Genomic DNA, 20,245 nt, shown 5'->3' on the forward strand with positions numbered 1-20,245 from the left:
CACAAATTCCTTTCTTTGGAACATAAAATCTATTTTTTTTTTCTTTTCTTTCTTTTCTTACTTTATGACTCAAAACTCAAATAACAACAAAAACAACAAAATTCCACACCCCCAAACCTAAACTAAGCATTGTCCTCAATGTGGAAAGTAAATGCATGTAATAATTAGTAAAGGCATAGAAGGATGGAAAATAAAGAGAAAACACAAAAATTAAGAACACGGAACGAAAGTACCTAGTTGGGTTGCCTCCCAACAAGCGCTTGGTTTATAGTCCTCGGCCCGACTTTTTGAAGATGATCACTCGGTGTCTCGGAAAGGGATTTGAGTTGGGGGTGGAATGGGGTCGGCTTCCAAGTACGGCTTCAAGCGTTGACCATTGACTGTGAACATAGTAGTTGTGGCTTCATTACGAATCTCAACGGCACCATAAGGAAAAACTTGAACAACTGTAAATGGGCCGGACCATCGGGAGCGAAGCTTGCCGGGGTAGAGCTTGAGGCGCGAATTGAAGAGAAGGACTTTTTGACCAGCGTGAAACTCCTTGCGCACTATGTGTTTGTCATGCCATGCTTTTGTTCGCTCCTTACAAATCCTTGCATTCTCATATGCTTCGTTGCGAAATTCATCCATCTCATTTAATTGCAGCATCCTCTTCTCACCCGCAGCACCCATGTTAAAATTCAAGGTCTTGATTGCCCAATAGGCTTTATGCTCTAACTCCACTGGTAAGTGACATGCTTTTCCAAAAACTAGTCGATATGGTGACATTCCAATAGGAGTTTTAAATGCCGTACGATATGCCCAAAGTGCATCTTCTAACCCTAGGGACCAATCTTTTCGTGAAGTTCCAACGGTCTTCTCCAAGATCTTTTTTAATTCTCGATTGGAAATTTCAACTTGCCCACTTGTTTGTGGATGATAAGGTGTAGAGACCTTATGTGTAATTCCATATTCGGCCAAAAGGGAATTGAATTGTCGGTTGCAAAAGTGCGTACCACCATCACTAATAATGGCCCGTGGAGTTCCAAAGCGAGTAAAAATATGTTTGCGGAGAAATTTCACCACCACCTTAGCATCATTAGTAGGTAGAGCCACGGCCTCCACCCATTTGGACACATAATCCACCGCAACCAAGATATATTTATTTGCCATAGATGCCGGAAAAGGTCCCATAAAATCTAGGGAGTTTCACTAAAACACCCAAAATGGGGGCTGAAATTATAAAAAAACCCAACATCTAAAACACTTTATAAACACACCCAAAACCCATCATTACACACACTCAAAACCCATTTATAAATACACCCAAAAAATATACAACTGTTGATTTTGGGGTTGATTTTGGGTGTGTTTCTATGTTTAAATAGTGCGTGGGTTTTTTTATAAATACATGTCTAGGATTGGGTTTATTTATAATAATCTATAAAATCTATACCCCAAACATCAAATAATTCGACCTCAAGAATATTATGTAATGGCATTTGATTTCGACTAGAAATATTACCCGTACGTTGGCAACGATCGCACGATGATACGAAGGTATGGGCATCCTTGAATAAAGTCGGCCAAATGAAACCCGATTGGAGAACTTTTGCTGCAGTTTTGGTGCCTCCGAAATGCCCTCCACATGCAAGCGAGTGACAATGCCGCAAAATATTGTCCATCTCATTCTCGGGTACACATCTTCTAATGACTTGATCCGAGCAATGTTTCCACAAGTAGGGGTCGTCCCAAAAATAATGTTTCACCATGGAAAGAAATTTCTTTTTTTGAGGGGGGGAAGAATCATATGGAACGATGTTACTGACCAAATAATTCACAAAATCAGCATACCATGGAGCATCAATGGTTTGGATGATGAGAAGTTGTTCATCGGGGAATGTTTCTAGAATGGGGACAGCGGCAATAGTTCCATTTTCCTCTTGGACCAGCCGTGATAGGTGGTCGGCGACGACATTTTCCGTTCCTTTCTTGTCACGAATTTCAAGATCGAATTCTTGTAGCAAGAGTATCCAACGGATCAACTTGGGTTTGGCCTCTTTCTTAGAAAGCAAATATTTCAGAGCAGCATGATTGGAATAAACAATCACTTTAGACCCAATCAAATAAGAGCGGAATTTATCCAATGCAAACACTACGGCAAACAATTCTTTTTCTGTGGTGGAGTAATTTAACTGGGCATCGTTCAATGTTCGACTGGCATAAGAAATTACATGGAGTAATTTATTTTTTCTTTGACCCAAAACTGCGCCAACTGCATAGTCACTAGCATCACACATAATTTCAAATGGCAATTCCCAATCCGGTGCAACTATGATGGGTGCTGAGGTAAGCTTCTTCTTCAAAGTACTGAAAGCCTCCAAACATTCTGAAGTAAAATTAAATGCGGAATCCTTGAGCAATAAATTACAAAGGGGCTTTGTAATTTTGGAAAAATCTTGAACAAATCGACGGTAAAATCCGGCATGACCCAAGAAACTTCGAATGCCCTTGACTGTGGTGGGCGGTGGCAACTTAGCAATGGTGTCAATTTTCGCTTTGTCAACTTCTATACCTCTTGCTGAAATTTGATGCCCCAAAACAATTCCCTCTTGTACCATAAAATGGCATTTTTCCCAATTTAAAACTAAATTGGTTTCTTCACATCTTTGCAAAACTAAGGCCAAGTTATGTAGACATGAATCAAAGGAAGAGCCAAAGATAGAGAAGTCGTCCATGAATACCTCAATAAAACGTTCCACCATGTCGGAAAAAATGCTCATCATACACCGTTGAAAAGTGGCCGGTGCATTGCATAGGCCAAATGGCATACGTCGGTACGAAAAGGTGCCAAACGGGCATGTGAATGTGGTCTTCTCTTGATCTTCAGGAGCTATTGGTATTTGATTATACCCAGAATACCCATCCAAAAAGCAGTAGTGCGAATGCTTAGCTAATCTCTCCAACATTTGATCTATGAATGGAAGCGGGAAGTGATCTTTACGGGTTGCTGAATTTAATTTTCTGTAGTCGATGCAAACTCTCCATCCAGTTGTAGTGCGGGTCGGCACCATCTCATTGTTTTCATTTTTGACAACAGTGATCCCACCTTTTTTTGGCACAACCTGCACAAGGCTCACCCAACTACTATATGATATAGGATAAATAATACCGGCATCTAGTAATTTAAGTACCTCAGTTCGGACAACGTCCTTCGTGTTTGGATTGAGTCGACGTTGATGCTCAATGGAAGGTCTGAAACTGTCCTCCAATAAAATGCGGTGCATACACTTGGAAGGGCTAATTCCCTTGATATCTGCAATTGTCCATCCTATGGCAGCTTTGTGCTGTCGCAAAATTTTTAACAGTTTCTCTTCCTCTGCAGTGTTCAAATTAGCAGCAATAATGACAGGAAGAGTATTATTTTCACCTAAGAAAGCGTACCTTAGATGTGATGGAGAGGCTTTAAGACCAAGGAGGGGGCAGCAATGGTGCTTGGTTGCAGCTTAGGGGGTGCTTCATCGAGTGGTTCGAATTCCGGCCACTTATCTTTAATTTTTGGCTTTTATGCATCCAAGTATTGTGCCATCTCAATAATTTCCTGATTTGCCATCTCCTTGTTATTGTTGTGGACTAAACAAGCCTCTAATGGATCACATGGATGTTCTTTTTCAAAGTGGGAGGATATATCTCTTTCCAATGTATCCATCAGTATGCATGTTTCTTCACTTTCTGGATAGAGTAAAGCTTTATACACATTGATTGCCACACTCTTGTCTGCTACCCTTAAAACCACAAGACCTTGTTCAACGTCAATTAGGGTCCTCCCAGTGAGTAAGAATGGCCAGCCCAAGATGATTGGTGTATGGCCATTGGTTTCCATATCTATGACAAGAAAATCTGCGGGAAAGACAAGGGTATCAACCTTAACAATCACATCTTCGATCAAGCCTTTGGGTAGTGTAATTGATCTATCCGCCATCTGCAAAGAAACCGAAGTAGATTTAATTTCCTCCCCCAAACCCATTTTTCTAGCAATAGATAAGGGCATTAAATTAATGCTAGAACCTAAATCACACAGCGCTTTATCAAAATAAATAGAACCAATTGTGCAAGGTATATCGAAACACCCTGGATCTTTCTTTTTCTCTGGCAGTTTGTGGCCTTGCAAGATGGCGCTACATCTCTTGGACAACTTTACTGTGGGGTTGTTCCCCAATTTCTTCATTGAAGTTATGATATCTTTCATGAACTTGGCATATGTGGGCATTTGTTCCAGTGCATCAATGAAAGGAATATTGATCTCCAATTTCTTAAGAATGTGCAAAAATTTCTCAAATTGCTCTTCAATTTTCTTGCTCTTTAAACGTTGCGGGAATGGAATTTCAGGGACATAGGATGTGGCTCTCAGTTGTCCAATTGAACCATCTTGTTTGGCAGCTACTGGAACAGCATTGGCCGCTGCTGGAAAAACAATGGCAGCTGCTAGAACTTTCTTCTGTTGCTCCTTGCTTGCGGCAGGAAGCTCTGTAGCGTGCTCTTGGTCCAAATCAACGGCTGTCTTGATTGGTCGTCCGTTCCGCAATGTAATAGCCTTAGCTTGCTCCACATTCTTCAGGTTTACTTCCGTTTGGCTGGGCAATGTACCCGACTCTCTTTCTGTCAAAACTTGACCCTCTACTTTGATGGTTCTTCTACGTCAAATGGTGGAGGAGCAGGTGTGGTACTCATTGTTAACGAAATTGTAGAGCACGAAATCGTAGCAAAATAGTGTAGTGGTAAGTCAGTATCGTTCCGCAGAGACTAAGACTAATTAACTGAGTACTGATTATGATTAATCCTAAACTTTATCTGGATATTCGAATGGTGAGACTTTGATTTGAATTACGTAAGCAATTAACAAGAATTAACTAACATAAACAATAATAAAATTCGGCAAACACTGATGGTATGAGCACTAGGGTTCCGACTTCACCATAGCCAATTCTACCGTATTCCTGTAGCCAGTTAATCCTAATTATTATCCATGTTAATGATAAATTTCCCTTAATTATTCAATATGACATACCTGTCTATACCAAAAGTGTTCCTACAACCGTCCCACTCTATGTCTAGATGAAGAACTAAGAAGTAAAAACCCGTTAAGTTCTATGGAAATTTATGGAAATCACACAAGCCTCGATTAACCTTCCAGTTCACTCAAGTAACCTATGGTATCAATTACTAGAAGCAAAATCCTAAGTTGGATATTCCTATCGTCAACTCAAGCATCAAATCAATTAAGTGGTGATCAAGCACTTAAAGCATTAAGAACGGTAAAAGATACTTAACATGGAAAATAATATCAAATTAACATAAACACATAAATAAGGTATTCATGGCTAGGCTACATCGTAGCCCTAGCAAAAAGGAAATTAGAACATGATAAACTTATTGAGAATCACAGAGTGGTTGATGGTAGACATGAAGATGAACTCGAAAACTCCCAAAAAGCTCCAAGGTGGCTGGCGGCAGCAGGACTTCTCTTTTGCAAGAATTGGGTATTTTCGGGTAGTGAAAGTATGGATCCCCTCTATGAGGCCATCCCTAGCTATATATAATACACAAATCCTAAACCTAGTTACAATCAAATACTACCAAAAGTAGGTTTCCCAATATCTTTCCCAATATCTCTTTGATTGCTTCTCCAAATTCCACAAGGATTTGACCAAACTTCCTCCTTTAAGCTTTGACCGGTTGACTGCCTTCTATGAAACATCTTCTTTGTCTCCAATTAATCCTTGTTGTATATTAGGGATCAACTACAAAATTCTCACAAAATACATTAAACCCAACAATTTAATCCAAGAAAATTAACAAATAAATAAGTAAAGGAGGCATAAAATATATGTAAAATATGGACTTATCACTCATCAACCCCGGAGGGCAAGCCACGGCCCTCTCGTTAAAACTAAATTTCCCATGCACAAATAATGTGGCGGAGTATGAGGCGTTCATTATGGGATTATCTACAGCAAAGGAAATGGGCATAGAAAGGATTAAAATCATTGGCGATTCAAATATGGTGCTAAGTTAGTTACAAGGAAGCTTTGCTGTGAAAGAAGCAACATTAGAACCATATCGCACATCTGCTGAAAAGCTTGTCAGTTCTTTCTAGAAGGTGCTGCTGAAACATATCCCTGGAGTAACTAATAGGTATGCAGATGCCTTGGCTACGTTGAGGTCAAAGCTCTCATTTATCCAAGAGCAACCCAACATCACCGTAGTAAAGAGAGATGTTCCAGCAGTTGAAGCAATGGCTCAAGAGGAGCCGCTGGAAGAAAAAGATTGGAGAAAATCAGTAAAAGAAAAGTTGAGCGAATGAAGCAACATCAAGGACTTGAAGGACTATGTGGTTATCTTTAGCGAACTCTACAGACGCCTGCCGGGAGGTATTCTGACCCGCTGCATAGGACTGACAGAGGCACAAAGAAGACTTTGAGAGGTACATGAAGCCACTTGCAATTTGGAGCCAATAATCAGCCTATACCGACGCCTACAACGCAAGGGTTATTATTGGCCAGAAATGAAGATACAAGCAGCTGAAGTTCAAACCAATTGTCCCAATTGTGCAACAATACCCTCCACCGAAGAGTCATTCACCATTTCATTTGCGAAAGATTGGAAGATGCCATACTTGGCATTCTTTATTGAAGGAATTCTACCAAGCAACACTAAGCATGCCCACAAGCTCAAAAAGACGCAGAAGAGATACTTCATAGATGGATCCACTCTCTATCACAAAGGGTTTAATGGTGAACCTTTGAAATGCTTAGGAGAATATGAAGCGCAGCAAGTGATGCAGGAAATTCATGCTGGAGAATGTGGTGAACACCAAGGGATGAAAAGACTCTATCGGCAGCTGCTGAACGTCGGGTATTATTGGCCCACCATGAAGAATGATGCATACAATTTCGTGAAGAAGTGTCATACATGCCAAGTTCATGCCAATCTAAGTCACAAGCCTCCCACGTTATTGCAGGACATGCGTACTCCTTGGCCTTTTCACACTTGGGGGCTTGACCTGATCGGAACTATCCACCCGCCTTCTGATGGTTATATATGGATCCTCACAGCCATTGAGTATTTCACAAAGTGGGTTGAAGCAATTCCTCTTCGAAAGGCCACGGGGGCTGCCGTTGCAAATTTCATCCGTGAATACATCGTCTGCAGATTCGGAATCCCATACAAGATCGTCACCAACAATGGTACCCCATTTGTTAACAAGCAAGTAAGCTCGACATTTAGCGGCTATGGCATCAAGCATCGTCGTTCCACACCATACTACCCGCAGGGAAATGGCCAAGCGGAAGCCACAAATAAAACTTTGTTGAGAATCCTAAGCAAGATGGTGTATGAGTATGAAGGAGGCTGGAGTGTCCACCTGCCGGATGCTTTATGGGCTTACCGCACCTCTCCAAGGAGCGCCACGGGTTTCTCGCCCTATTCGCTTATGTACGGTTTCGATGCCATATCTCCCATCGAAATCACTATCCCCACTGCTAGAGTATCAGCTGTTAATGACCTTGAATGGGATGCAAAGACATGCTCGGAGTGGCGCTTGTTAGATATCGAGGCTTTGGATGAGAAAAGAGTGGAAGCCAAAAGAAGAACAGCACTTTACCACAGAACCATTGCCCAAGCTTACAACAGAGCAGTCAAGCCGCAAGCCTTCAAGCAAGGAGACCTCGTGCTAAAAGTCTTCGAGCATGTGAGGAGACAAGTATCGGGACCTTCCAAGTTTGCCCCGCAATGGGAAGGACCATTTGCAATCAAAGAAGTTTACAGCAGCGGCTATTATCGCTTGATCTCTGTCAAAGAAGGCATGCTAACGGATCCCATCAACTGGAAGTGGCTCAAACCTTACTACTGCTAAGTCGATTTTATAGTCTGCACTTTCATTATTGCATTTCTTTTCATTTCGAATATGAACTCCTTCTATGCCCTCACTTGGTATTTTTAAAAACTCTTGTATGATGCACCATTATGGTAGCATGAGCTTTGCAATGAAGATGAAGGAGTATTTTGAAAAAGAAAATCTGCCTCTGAACTATTATTTTCCTTTATGTATCACCAAACTTACCTTGCATCAAATACTATATATATATATACGTATATAATAATAATAATAATGAAAAAAAATATACATGCCACTTAGCAGTAAAACATGCCAAGCAAAGCCACTTGGATGGGGTCCCAAATCATCAACAAGCATCACGCCTAAGCAAAATGACATATGCCAAGCTATTACAAAAAAAAGGAGCATGCAATTCTTGGGGTGCTGGAACAACGGAATCATTGTACCCCCTCAATAAGCAATGCAAAACATCTGGAATTTTGGTAAAAACCATGCACACTAGTCTGGCCCTTTCAAGGCATGACAAGAAGGTGTTTTTCAGGCCTAATAATTAGACAAGCCATGCAAAGGAAATTTAGGAATTCAGCTCCCACCAAAATTTTGGCATCATATGCCTTGTTTTTTTTAAGATACCCAACCTGTCAGAAAATCTCAAAAAAAAAGGAGGGGTTTCATAAGGACAGATTTTCCCAACCAAGCAGCATATATATGAAATACGGGGACTACAATATGTTTCAAGTATTCAGAAATTGTTACAAGCCCCAGCGGTTCAGAATTACATTGCAAAATTATAACGACATAGTCGTTAGATTATCCAAAAGGTACACAGTCATAACAAAAAGAAAGATATCGAGGTTATACACGCTGAAGGTTCATGCATCCTATTGAAACAAAAAGGACGGGAATTGTGCACCAGGCCGGTGGACCCCAAGGAAAATAACCTGCAAGCAAGAGGAAAAGGAGCAGTAAGAGCGTGTGTCAAAACTGGATGATGCTGGAAGAAGCAGCCTAGCAGTGAAGGGGATGAGATGGCAACAAGAAGAAAGACGAGGGGATAGGGAATCGGAAGTGTAACATACCATGAAACTATAGAGAATGTCCAAAAAGGACGGAGGATGCCCTATGAGACAACCTGGCTGCTACTTCTGTCACACACTCTGCACCATCGACAAAGACGCCTCTCGCAAGAAGAAGATCATGTAATTCCCGACATTGAGTCTCCAATTCTTGCCGCCTAAGGTTCAAGGCATCAGCCGCAATCTTCACTTCATCCGAACCTGGCATCAGCCCCATGCCATGAAGAGTTCGCGCCCCAAATACGGCTCGCGCCAAATTCCTCACCAAGTTGAGGAGAAAATCCACATGGAATCCTAGGGTCATAGCCTCGTAGATGGCGTCTCGCCAGCAAAGGAGTCGGTGATCTGTGATGTCCAAAAGCTCCATGGTGTCCATCCCGTGAAGTACCAAACCCAAAGCCCGGAAGGCGGCGCTCCTGGAGAAGGATGAAGTAATACCCGTGACCTCTGCAAAGCATCCGTACTTGTCCATGAATCTTCTCAAGACTCCAATTATTTCTGGATACACGAAGGCACCTTGGAATGTCGCATACCCATCGAACCTGTAACAGAGAGGGAGGAGTTCGTCGATGGACCAAAGAATCTTGACACCGCCATCAAAGAAGGCTTTGAACGCCATAAAGGAAGTCTCCCAATCTTGCCAAGACATGCTTTTTTCCGATGAGCACTCTACAACAGAAACTTTTGTGGAAGTACTGCCAATTGGATGGCCCACATCAAGGACGTCACCAGGAATTGACAATGCTGGAAGGTCTGGAGTGGTGCTAGCAGCTATGTCAAGGAGGACTGAAGCAGGAATCGATGCTGCTGGAAGGTCTGGAGTGGTGCTAGCAGCTATGTCAAGGAGGGCTGAAGCAGGAATTGATGCTGCTGGAGGGTCTGGAGTGGTGCTAGCAGCTATATCGAGGAGGGATGAAGCAAGAATTGATGCTGCTGGAAGGTCTGGAGTGGTGCTAGCAGCTGTGTCGAGGAGGGCCAAAGTAGGAATCGTTGCCGCTGGAAGATGCGAAGTAACAATGGCAGCAGCATCAGTCGGAGGAGTAAAGGGTACGCCTTCCGCGCCTTGTGGAGCGCCCTCAACCTAAGAAAAGAAAGAAAAGCAAGCCTAAGTGATGAGAGACCCAAGAAGAGGCTAAACCGGAACATAGAAAATGGAGAACAAGGGGTGGGTACCTCGTCGGCAGTCTGCATAGTGTCAACGGTAGGAAGACTAGGGCCAACCTCCGAAGAAGGATATGTCGTGTCCATAACAGTAAGGACCACCTGCAAATATATATATATATATATATATATGTGACAGGGCACGAATTGTGAGTTGAAGCAGGCAACACGCAACACGTATATGCAAATGCAACAAACAAGAAAGATCTCCGATACCAATTCAAGATTCATGCGTCGCTCGGGGCTGCTAGCAAGTCCGGGAGGCATATCTGAGGTATCCGGCTCCTCTGAGTAAGTATCAGCATCCGGGTAGGTGCCCTCATCACAGCTGTAATACTGGTCCTCGTCAAGGTCCTCGTCCGTGCCATTCGTGCTGTGAGTACTCCCTTGCTCGTGGGTGCTAATCCCAGTTCCTACAGCATCATCTTCGTTGCTTCCATCATCATCATCATCATCATCAGCTACCACTACTACATCAGATCCTGAGTATGCGCCTTTGCCTCGGTGAGTGCCAGCAAATTGTGTTTGAAGTATACGCATGCTCCGGCGTCTCGGAACCATGGGGGCTTTCTCGCCCTTGCCTCGGGCTTGGGAAGTACCTGTAAAACAAAAGGAAGAAAGCAAGTCCAGAACCAGCCAAAAAAAAAGAAAAAAGAAAAAACATGCATATATATGAAAGGAACACACAAACACGAGTAATTAGTAAGTGGCACTTACTGCGAGAAGGCGGAGCTTCCGGCGTCTTGTCGACTTGTTTGCTGCTGACAGAGGCCACAAGTTGCTGTCGCAGCAAGGGCACTGTGGGGGCATTCCTTTTGGAGCTGGGGGGACCGCTTGCCGCTACCTTAGGAATAAACTTTTTTGGGCTTTTTGCAGCATGCCTCTTCTTCTCAACACTATGGCTTCCCTCTCACTTCCGCTTCCCATGTGCAGTACTTCTTCCGGCACTGTGAGAGCTGGGCTTCTCTAATTTCTGTTTTAGCTTGGAGAAATCACCAATAATTTCCCCACTTCTAGAGGTAAAGGGCAGATTTCGCTTTTCACTCAAAGAAATTGCCTTCTCTTCGGATACTAGACGAGCATGATAAACCACGGTGGGTAGCAACCTGTCACAATGAGCGGCATGGAACCGGCTAAATGAGGCAAAGCAGCGATTCCAGTAATTTCGGTATGCTTTCGAGAGGCCACCGACGCACCCCTTGTCGGCCAAAGCAAGAGCAAAGAGGTTTCCATCTTCCGGTACATTGCCCTCGGTCCAAAAAACCTTGTGCAATGAAAAAGGATTCCCATGACTAGGATCGGAAGGCACACCTTGATCGAATCCAAGCTGTCGTCTGACTCGGTGAGCTGAATAATACACAGAAGTTTCCAAATGGTCATCACCCAGTGTCGGCAAAGGAAAGCGTGCGGCACTCAACAACGCCTTTCTTCGTAGTCGACAACCCCGTGCCGTAGTTGTTAGAGCCTCAATCAAATCATCAGAGTCAGCTTAAAGAGGCACATGGCTAAATCCTTCCGACAAGGCACAATAGGGGCGGAAGATGAAGCTCTCAACATTGTCCAGCAGCTCTAGAAAATTTTGGCCCTTCCTCTGCATAGGTCGGAACCATCGGCAGATCAGAGGAAGTTTCAACGGCACATACCAACCACCATCAAAATCAGCAGATTCCTTGGCCTTGGAATAAGGATGCGGAGATACTTCTATCCCTTTGAACCGTTCCCATAGAAATACTTGGAGAAAGCTAGAGTTCAATAAAGTTTCCACGGCCATGGTTCCCGCTGCCCCTTTCTCAAGAAACTGAACCTGATCAAGCAAATGGTATAGATGCCCCAAGAACATGGGGGCTAGTGGAATCATATCACTGTGTGCTACCGCCAGCGCCAAAGGACACACTCGCGCATGCAGGCAATCTTGGGAAAAATCACAAAAGAGGAATCTGCCAAGCCATAAAGATATAAACGCTGCGAGGCGGCATGGCTCATTCCTGTTAGCATCCCCAAAAAACTGTATCCAGTTGCTGAAGCGCAGAGAGGTGCTAGTAGAAGTTGGGGCACCCTTTCGTAAAGCCTCAAGCTTAAGTTTATCTTCATGAGTCAGTGTGATATGGAAAGGGTCTTGGCTGCCGCAAAGTGGGAGGTGAAGAATATTAGCTACGTCCTCAAGTGTGGGAGTAAACTCCCCCCATGAACAGACAAAGGTGTGTGTCTCGGTACTCCATCGCCTCACTACATGTCGGAGCATTTTGGCCTCAACGTGGATGTCCCATGCTTTAGAAAGAAAGATATCGTCCAGCACCCCTGCCCGGCTCAAGATATCACTAGTAGATGGGTCCCTTAGTTCTCGATCTACCCATTCTGACCAGCCCTTGCTGGTGCCGCACGGATACTGAAAAAATAGAGGGACTGCCGGAAACAAACCCCTCTCTATACAGCACCTCGATATGGAAGCAGGATCAATCACAGGAGTTACTTCCGGGGCTGGTTCTCCATATATGACTGTGTCTTCACCAGTACCTTTGAGTAAGGGAGGGGGCCTGTTGTTAATATTATGTTAACTCGCAATTGTACGGGGCAATTAGTAGTATAGCAAGACAAGTACGAGGTCGTACCCACGAAGACTGAGAAGTTAAAACTAGTTATGTACTTAGATTCCCAAATTCAAGAAAGTAGGAGGTTATGTCTAAAACAGAATTTAAAACAAGAGTGGTTGTGATTGTTGAACAAAAGAAGCAAAATGAAATTTCAAACAAAAACAAGTAAACAAATGTAACAAAGAGTGGTTTTAAGAGTTGGAAAACAGATTTTGAGACTAGGGCATTCGAATCACCATAACAATTCAATTCTGGGTTATAAAGATTCAAGTAACAAGTCTAATTCAGATTCAAAGATTGATTCTAGCTAAAGTATGATTAGGCCATGGTGTTTGGTCCTAACCTTGTGTTCCTAATTCCCTAATTTGATCATTTGTTGTCTAACCTAAAATTAAGCATTAGGAACCCATTAAGCATAGAAGAACATTTTAAACAACCAAGTATGTATCTAATCCCTGTTGTCGAATGTCCATACATACTCTTCCTATTCATAGTTCAATTCGAATTAAAGCATGGTGTATACTCTTAATTCAAACCAAGATAGTTAACAAACAAGTTCTAATGGTGATCAATCATTCAAACAAGCATGTTAACTTATAAGCATAATGAATAAGAACATGAATCATGAATCAAACTTGAAACTCCAAACTTATAAACCCAGAATATTCATGTTAGGTTACATCGAAGCCCTAGTTATGGATTTAGCTACTCATAATGGAAAAGAGACTTGAACAGAAATGAGAAAACATAATGAATGCAATAAGAGTAGAAAAACCCTTTTTCTGAAGTTCTTGTGGTGTCCAAGGCTTCTCCAAGTGCTTCTCCACTTCTAATGCTTCTCCAAGAGCTTCCCCACTTCTCGAAAGATGATGAAGGATATGGAGGTGATTTGGGATGAGTTTGAGTGAGTGGTGATGGCTAAGGAAGATGAAATTCGTAGGGAAATGGAAGAGAGGTTTGCTGGAGTTGTTTTGGTGATTGTTGGAGTGTTTGGGATTTTGAGAGTGTTTGAGGATGGTTGGAGTGAATTGTGGGGTTGTGAATCCTAGGATTTGTTGTGTCTTGAATGTGGAATGGATGTGGTATTTATAGGGAGAGGGGAGTGATAAATCTGAATTCAATATGGCTAATGCATACAACACTTGCATTATAAAATCTGAATTGGTTGATGCACTTCACCAATAGATCCCACCAGCAGCCCTAGCTCATCTTCATGTCACCATGACCAAGCTTCCAACCAGAAATGATAGCTCATACCTAGCTCACCATGACCAAGCATCCAACCAGCACATGCTGAGGTCAGCATGACCAGCAACTTCAAGGGCTTACAACTTGGGCTTCTCTTAATCAAATTAGGACTTTAAGCACTCGAAATTGAAGTTCAGAATGTCTTCTTTCCATCCATATGTTATTTGGGCCAATCCAAGGTCGGAGGAAGAAGTTAAGGCCGAAACAAATTTCTAACTCATTTTCCGCGCTGATAAGATCCATCCTGAGCATGGTTCTGTGTTTGCTAGGTAACGGACTCCAGATTTATCCAATGGAGCTGAATTTTGGATATGTTATAGTACACACCCATTGGAACAACTTTCATGAAGAATGCTGCCTCATCCGAGCTGTGTAGGTTGCTGAAACAAAGCTTGCAATATGACCTACGGAACTGGACTGGCAGGGGGCTGTAGCCAAAATGAGTTTGTCTTTTAAGCTCTTCATCCCTTTATCCAAATCAGGCTTTAACATACATGGATTACATCATTTCATATCCAAAGCCATCATTGTTACCTAAAGCTGAAAGATAAACACAAAAAGGATTAAAAGCACAAGTTTAACTCAAAAACATAACCAAATCATAAGCTAGAAGGGTACAAAATGATATACAATTATGAACCGATCAGGGCCTACCCCTTTTTAGCTTGTCATCTATGGAATAGAGATGATCCCTAATGATGGAGGAAGAATCAGTAGATGCCATGACAAAGCTTGAATCCCTGCACGAAAAGAAAGGGGGAAATTTTAAAAAATAAAATAAAAATTTAGCACATGCTAAATATGCGCCAAGCATGGCAGGTTGAGTTTGTCTAAGTAAACATGCAAATTAAAATTCAAGCTCGTGACAAGCAAAGGTATCACTTTGTGATCAACATGTGTGACAAGTAAAGCCTCTCTCAGAAGGAAACAAGCATCACAAGACATGCCTTCCATCAATCTCTATTTCCAGCAGCAACGACAGAAAATATATATATGTATATACATACACCATCAAAAAAGCAGGTGTTCGCAAAGAGAGTAAGCCTAGGCCAAGCACCAGTCTATACTTATTCTTAAGACACTTAAATTGGCAGAATTACTCACCAAGAGACTGATACGGGAGGCTAGGTGCTTAAGTTGGGGAGCCAAGGCACTCAGAGATTCCAGCAGCAAGAAATATGAAGCAAAGCTTCCAGCACCTGCCCCTGCTTGTATTAGAAACGTAGCCACCTGCACCAAAAAGAGAAGGGAGCATGTCATTCAAATTTCAACTATCCCATAAACGCAAAGGAGATCAACACAAGATAAGAAAGATGGAAAAGGGAATGAAGAAACAAGAATAAGGAAGGAAGGAACTCACCAACGAAATTCGGCGCCCTTCCAGCAGCTCGTGAAAGGGCAAACCAGGGAGAAGAGAATCCCAGAAGATCGGTGTGAACCCTTGCTAGCACCCACGCCGTAAAAACCTATGTCACTGCAATAACAAAATAGGTCGGATAGGGTTTGGGTGCTTGACTACCAAAACCGAAGGGAATACATGTGGGTGCGAAGAAACCAACGAAATTCCCCAATAAATCTAAGAAGAAGCAAAAAAAAAAAAGAGCATACCTTGTTAATACCCCAAAGAATAACCTCAGATATGGCAGAAAAGGGAGAGAAATCGGGGGTTTTTGAAGAAACATCCGCACAACGAAACCTCTTCCAGCGGCGGCGAATGGACCTCTTCGAACGAGGGAGGAGTGGCAAAGTTGAGTCTGACTTGGGCTCTTTCCCTGCGGCTGGAATCGGGTGGTCTCCATCTGATTTTGCTCTCTTACTCGAGCTGAGTTCGTGGGAAAACGAAGGAGAGCGAAGAAGAACGAAGGAAAAAGTAACAAAGGAGGTTTCTTTCGGTCTGGTGCGAGGAACGAGGAAATAAAGAGAAGAAGAAATACAAAAAGGGGATATATGGAATAAAATAATGGCAAAAAAAAGGGGAAGAGAGCAGTTGGCATTGGGAAACTGCAAGCAACCGTTGGGTTTCGAGGCACGCCGTCATTTTTGCACGTGGGAAAGAAAATAAGCTTCTTATGATTACAAACCTGATTTTTTCGGGTTGGGTTTAATTATCAGGCCCATTCCAGCACCTGCCCATGGCCCTTATAATTAAGGGGGCTAATGTTGAGGCCCAAAAAATCCACGATTGGGCCCGAATAAATTCCTGGCCCAGGACGATATATTATTGGAAAAAGACTCAATTTGAAGTGCACAGAAGTCTGCCATGCACGAGCCGTATCTTGCATGCCATGCCACATAAAACTCTATTACGATAGAAACTGAGGTTAAAATTATAAGGATGCATTTAGCACTGCAAATTCATGTCAATTATCCTATCAAGCGTCATACTTAAGAGCATGCCAAGCGGGAAATTATTATTCCACAACAAGCTTAAGTGGGCCTAAGCCACTCAAATGCCCGGGGCTTGCTTGAGTGGGTTGTGGTATGGATGGTAATAAATTGTCATGAGGCCCATTGATGGACCGAGAAGTGGAAGTTCCGGGTCGCTTGGGAGACTCGGGACTCAAGCCCATTTCTTAGGCCCAAATGTGGGTAAGCACGAGAAAGGAGATGGACCATTGCTTCAACCAAAATAGCCCATTGATCCAATTAGAATAAACTAACCAAAATAGCCCATTGATCCAATTAGAACAAACTAGAAAGCCCAACATTTGATGAAGCCATCTCATCCATTGGATAGATCATGTGGTTGTCTTAAAAGCCAACATAATTAGGATAAAAACCAGCATAAGCCTTGGCACTCAGCTTGGAGACAAAACCACGAAGGAACTTTGGAAATCTACACGTGAGTGGCTGCTGGGAGGCCAAGGAACAAGTTCCAAGTGCAAGAATTCAAGAAACCAAGGGATTTTGGCATGCAAGGGAGGATGCCATCCCTTAAATGAGCAGGCGCACCCACTTTCTTTCCTTCATCAGATTTGGCCATGGAAAGAGGAAGAAAGAGGAGAAAGAAAATGGGTGAAAATGGAAGTTCTCCTCTGAGGCAGCCGCCGGAAGAAGCCTGGAGCTCCCAAGAGTCTCTGATTTTGTGGGATTGGGCAGCACTAATTTCTGCCACCATGAGGAAAGTCAAGAAAGAGGAGAAGAAAGGAAGAGGAAAGCTTAGTTAGATTAGGAAGAAACCATTAGGGTTTCTTGGAGAAGATCCATTCCCAGCTGCTATAAATAAGACCCCTTCTACCCAACACAACCCACAACCTTCAGAGAGCAAGCTTTCTCTCTCACTTGCAAACTCAGCCATTGTCGTGCTATCCTTGATAATTTTCCTTTATTTCCCCCATCTTAGCAGATTGACAAAAGCTTTGACAGAGTCACTGTCAAGCTGCCGGAAACTGCGAAAATCATCCAAAACTCTCCACCAAGCTTCCTTAGAACCTCTCTTCCCTTCTATTAGAACCTCTGACCTTCATAGTAACCCACAGGTCTCTCTCCTAAAGTGCTAAACTCATGATAATTTTGCTCTCATGCCATAGCTCTCTCATGCCAAGCTAGAAGATTTACTTGCAATTTGTTGTTACTTTCGTTGGTAAAGATAGCCAAAGAGTTTCCTAAGGCATCATCACCCTTTCGAGACGTCTTTGGGGCTTAATCTTCGAACTCAGACATAAAGGGGACATTTGCCTCAGATCACTCTTTGCAGCAGCCCAACCCATTTGCTGCCGGAAGGAAAAGGCCCCTACAAACGGGAAATATAACATCGACGGCAATTCTTAAAAACGCCATGTAACAGGAAGAAACACGACAGTTTATATTTACCTTCATCTTGTACAGAAAAATTTTGTACCGATATACTACATCCGTTAGTACAAACATATTGACGTCTTAAAGACATACAACGGTGGTTAGCTTACAAAATTTGACGTTGTATACGTAAACAACGGTGGCAACAACTTTAGAAAAGACATTGTAAATATAACCCACATCGGTTATTAAGAACAAGATGACGTAGTAACGTACAAACCACATCGGTTTTGCTTTTCGACATCTCATATGATCTAGGACGACGTTTTGTGTTGTTTAACGTCGTTGTAAAGGGATCCAACGTCGGTTATGTCATTTGTCATTTCATTTTAATATGACTTTTATATTTTATTTAATTCCTAATATTCATAATAAATTCAAAACTAATTCCAAAAAATAAACTGACAACTACCATGCACTCATTGAAAGATTGTCTCTCCCCTAAAGCTTTAAAAAATGTAATCTTAAAAATATTTTTTTATTGTATTTAATTACTAATATTCATAATATATTCAAAAAAAATTGAAAAATGAATCGACAAATTCTATGCACTCATTGAGACAATGTCTTGCCCCTAAAGGCTTGAAAAATGTAATTTTAGTTTTCAAAATTACAAGTGATAAAAAAAGTCAAAAAAATTTAGAGATAAAGCACGATAGTCCTTATACTTTTCATAACATAACCCTAAGGTTTATGTGATTCATTGGTGGCCATAAATTCAAAATTATGAAATCCAAATTTTAGCCTACTAATATAGAAGGCATTGTTGAAAGGAGTCCGTAGCAATTTTCGGTTCATTTTTCTCTTACTTGTGTACTTTTTTATAATTATTGTAAAATTTAGGGTTTAGGGTTTAGGGTTTATTGAAACGACGCTGGTTTTCTCTCGCTGTTTTTGGTTAATTACGCACGTTCGAATCCTAGGAAACCCAAACCCCATCTAATTATTTAATATTTAAGACATCGGTTTTTTAAGGAGTGACGTAAAAATAATTTACTACGTCGTTTCCTTTATTTGTCAACGTAGTTTCATTTTACAACGTCAGCTGTTTCCTTAAACCGTCGTCGTAAGTGAACATTAAACGTCGATATCGATGTATTTACCGTCGTCTTTGAAAAACGCGGTCCTTTGAATTTTTGACTGTGATCTAAAATTTTCAGAATTTCCCTTTAACCCTAAAATATTTCGTTCGCTCTCTTCAACATAAATTTGTCTTAAAGTTTTCGCTCTCTCTCAAAGCATTGAGTATATTCTCCGAGCTCTCTCTCAAGCATTTGTTATATTCTCTCAGCTCTCACTCAATATCCATGTAAGTACAAACCCTAATCTCTTTATTTAATGATATTGCATGGCTTCTTAAATCCATAAATGTTTTTGTTGGTTTTGGTAGCTTTCGTTTCTTAATATATGTTTTGGGAGCTATGGGTTCTTAATTGGGAGCTATATTTGGGTTCTTTTATGTTTTAGTGTTTGCATTCTTGTAATAATAACTCTCTGTTTGGGTTCTTTTATGTTTGTTTGGCCATGGGTTCTTGGAAAAAGAATGGGGATGGGAGATTTAGACTGCGGTTTTTTGTAAACCACAATGACGGTTGATGGATCAAACCGTCGTCAAAATTTTTATTATGCGTCGGCTGTTCATTTACTCCCGTCATCTGAATTTTAGTTTGCATTTGGTAACCTAAAGACGACTGTTTCTCCATTAACCGTCGTCTTTAGGCTACTAAAACCTAGAACTTTGTTCTTCAAAAAGCAATACAAATTTCTGGGTTTGGGTAGCTTAATGACGACAATAACTAGAGATGTCGTCGTCTGAATTTCTATTACACGACGATTATTTTGTAAAAACCGTCGTCTGATTCTTGTTTTACTTTTTATTTTCAATTTATTCTCTTCTATGTGAATATAGTAGTGTTTCATTGCTACTCTTTTCACTTTATTATATATATGATTTTATAGTGTGTGAGATGGATAAGTCATGGATGCATGCGGATAGAAAATCCAAGGCATATGAGTTAGGGGTGGAAGGATTTTTGAATTTTACTGTAGAAAATCTTGGAAATACAACTCATATTCGTTGTCCATGTATTAAATGTGGGAATATTCGACTGTTTCAGGTTGGAATTATAAGGAAACACTTATACTTTAATGGAATGACCAAAACTATAAGATTTGGACATGGCACGGATAACCTTAGGAATGGACTACTAATGCTAGTAGAAATGTGGAAGAAGATGAACAAAGTAGGTTCAGTTTTGTTTCTGAAGAATTAGGGGATGATAATGATTTAGGCGATTTGGATCTTATCCTTATGAGTTTGCCAATGTAATTGGGGATGGAGATCAACCCTTGTACCCTGGTTGCAGTAAGTATATGAAGTTATCGGCTTTGGTGAAGTTATATAATTTGAAAGCAAAACATGGAATGAGTGATGTTTGTTTTACAGAATTATTGATACTTCAAGGAGATTTGCTTCCAGAAGGAAATACACTACA

General features: G+C 41.6%; 1 protein-coding gene across 1 annotated transcript; it reads right to left on the reverse strand.

Annotated features, from left to right (window-relative positions):
* Nucleotides 1–3,544: 3,544 nt before the first annotated feature.
* LOC110756196 (uncharacterized) lies at nucleotides 3,545–5,737 on the reverse strand. Its single transcript, XM_021957600.2, has 3 exons — nucleotides 5,617–5,737; nucleotides 5,048–5,102; nucleotides 3,545–4,673 (listed from the first exon to the last, which is right to left on the reverse strand). The coding sequence occupies exons 1-3, from the start codon at nucleotides 5,735–5,737 to the stop codon at nucleotides 3,545–3,547; spliced, it is 1,305 nt and encodes a 434-aa protein (XP_021813292.2).
* Nucleotides 5,738–20,245: the final 14,508 nt, after the last annotated feature.

The sequence above is a fragment of the Prunus avium genome, chromosome 5, assembly GCF_965620075.1.
Source record: "Prunus avium chromosome 5, drPruAviu1.hap1.1, whole genome shotgun sequence".
NCBI classification, from domain to species: Eukaryota; Viridiplantae; Streptophyta; class Magnoliopsida; order Rosales; family Rosaceae; genus Prunus; species Prunus avium.

Bases quoted from the DNA above. Each gene is read 5' to 3' on its own strand.
- LOC110756196 (XM_021957600.2), bottom strand. From the start codon at position 5,737: ATGTTTCATAGAAGGCAGTCAACCGGTCAAAGCTTAAAGGAGGAAGTT. The intron at 5,103-5,616 runs GTAGTATTTGAT...TTTACTTCTTAG, and splicing joins TATTGGGAAACCTACTTTTG to TTCTTCATCTAGACATAGAG. The intron at 4,674-5,047 runs GTATGTCATATT...CATTTGACGTAG, and splicing joins AACACTTTTGGTATAGACAG to AAGAACCATCAAAGTAGAGG.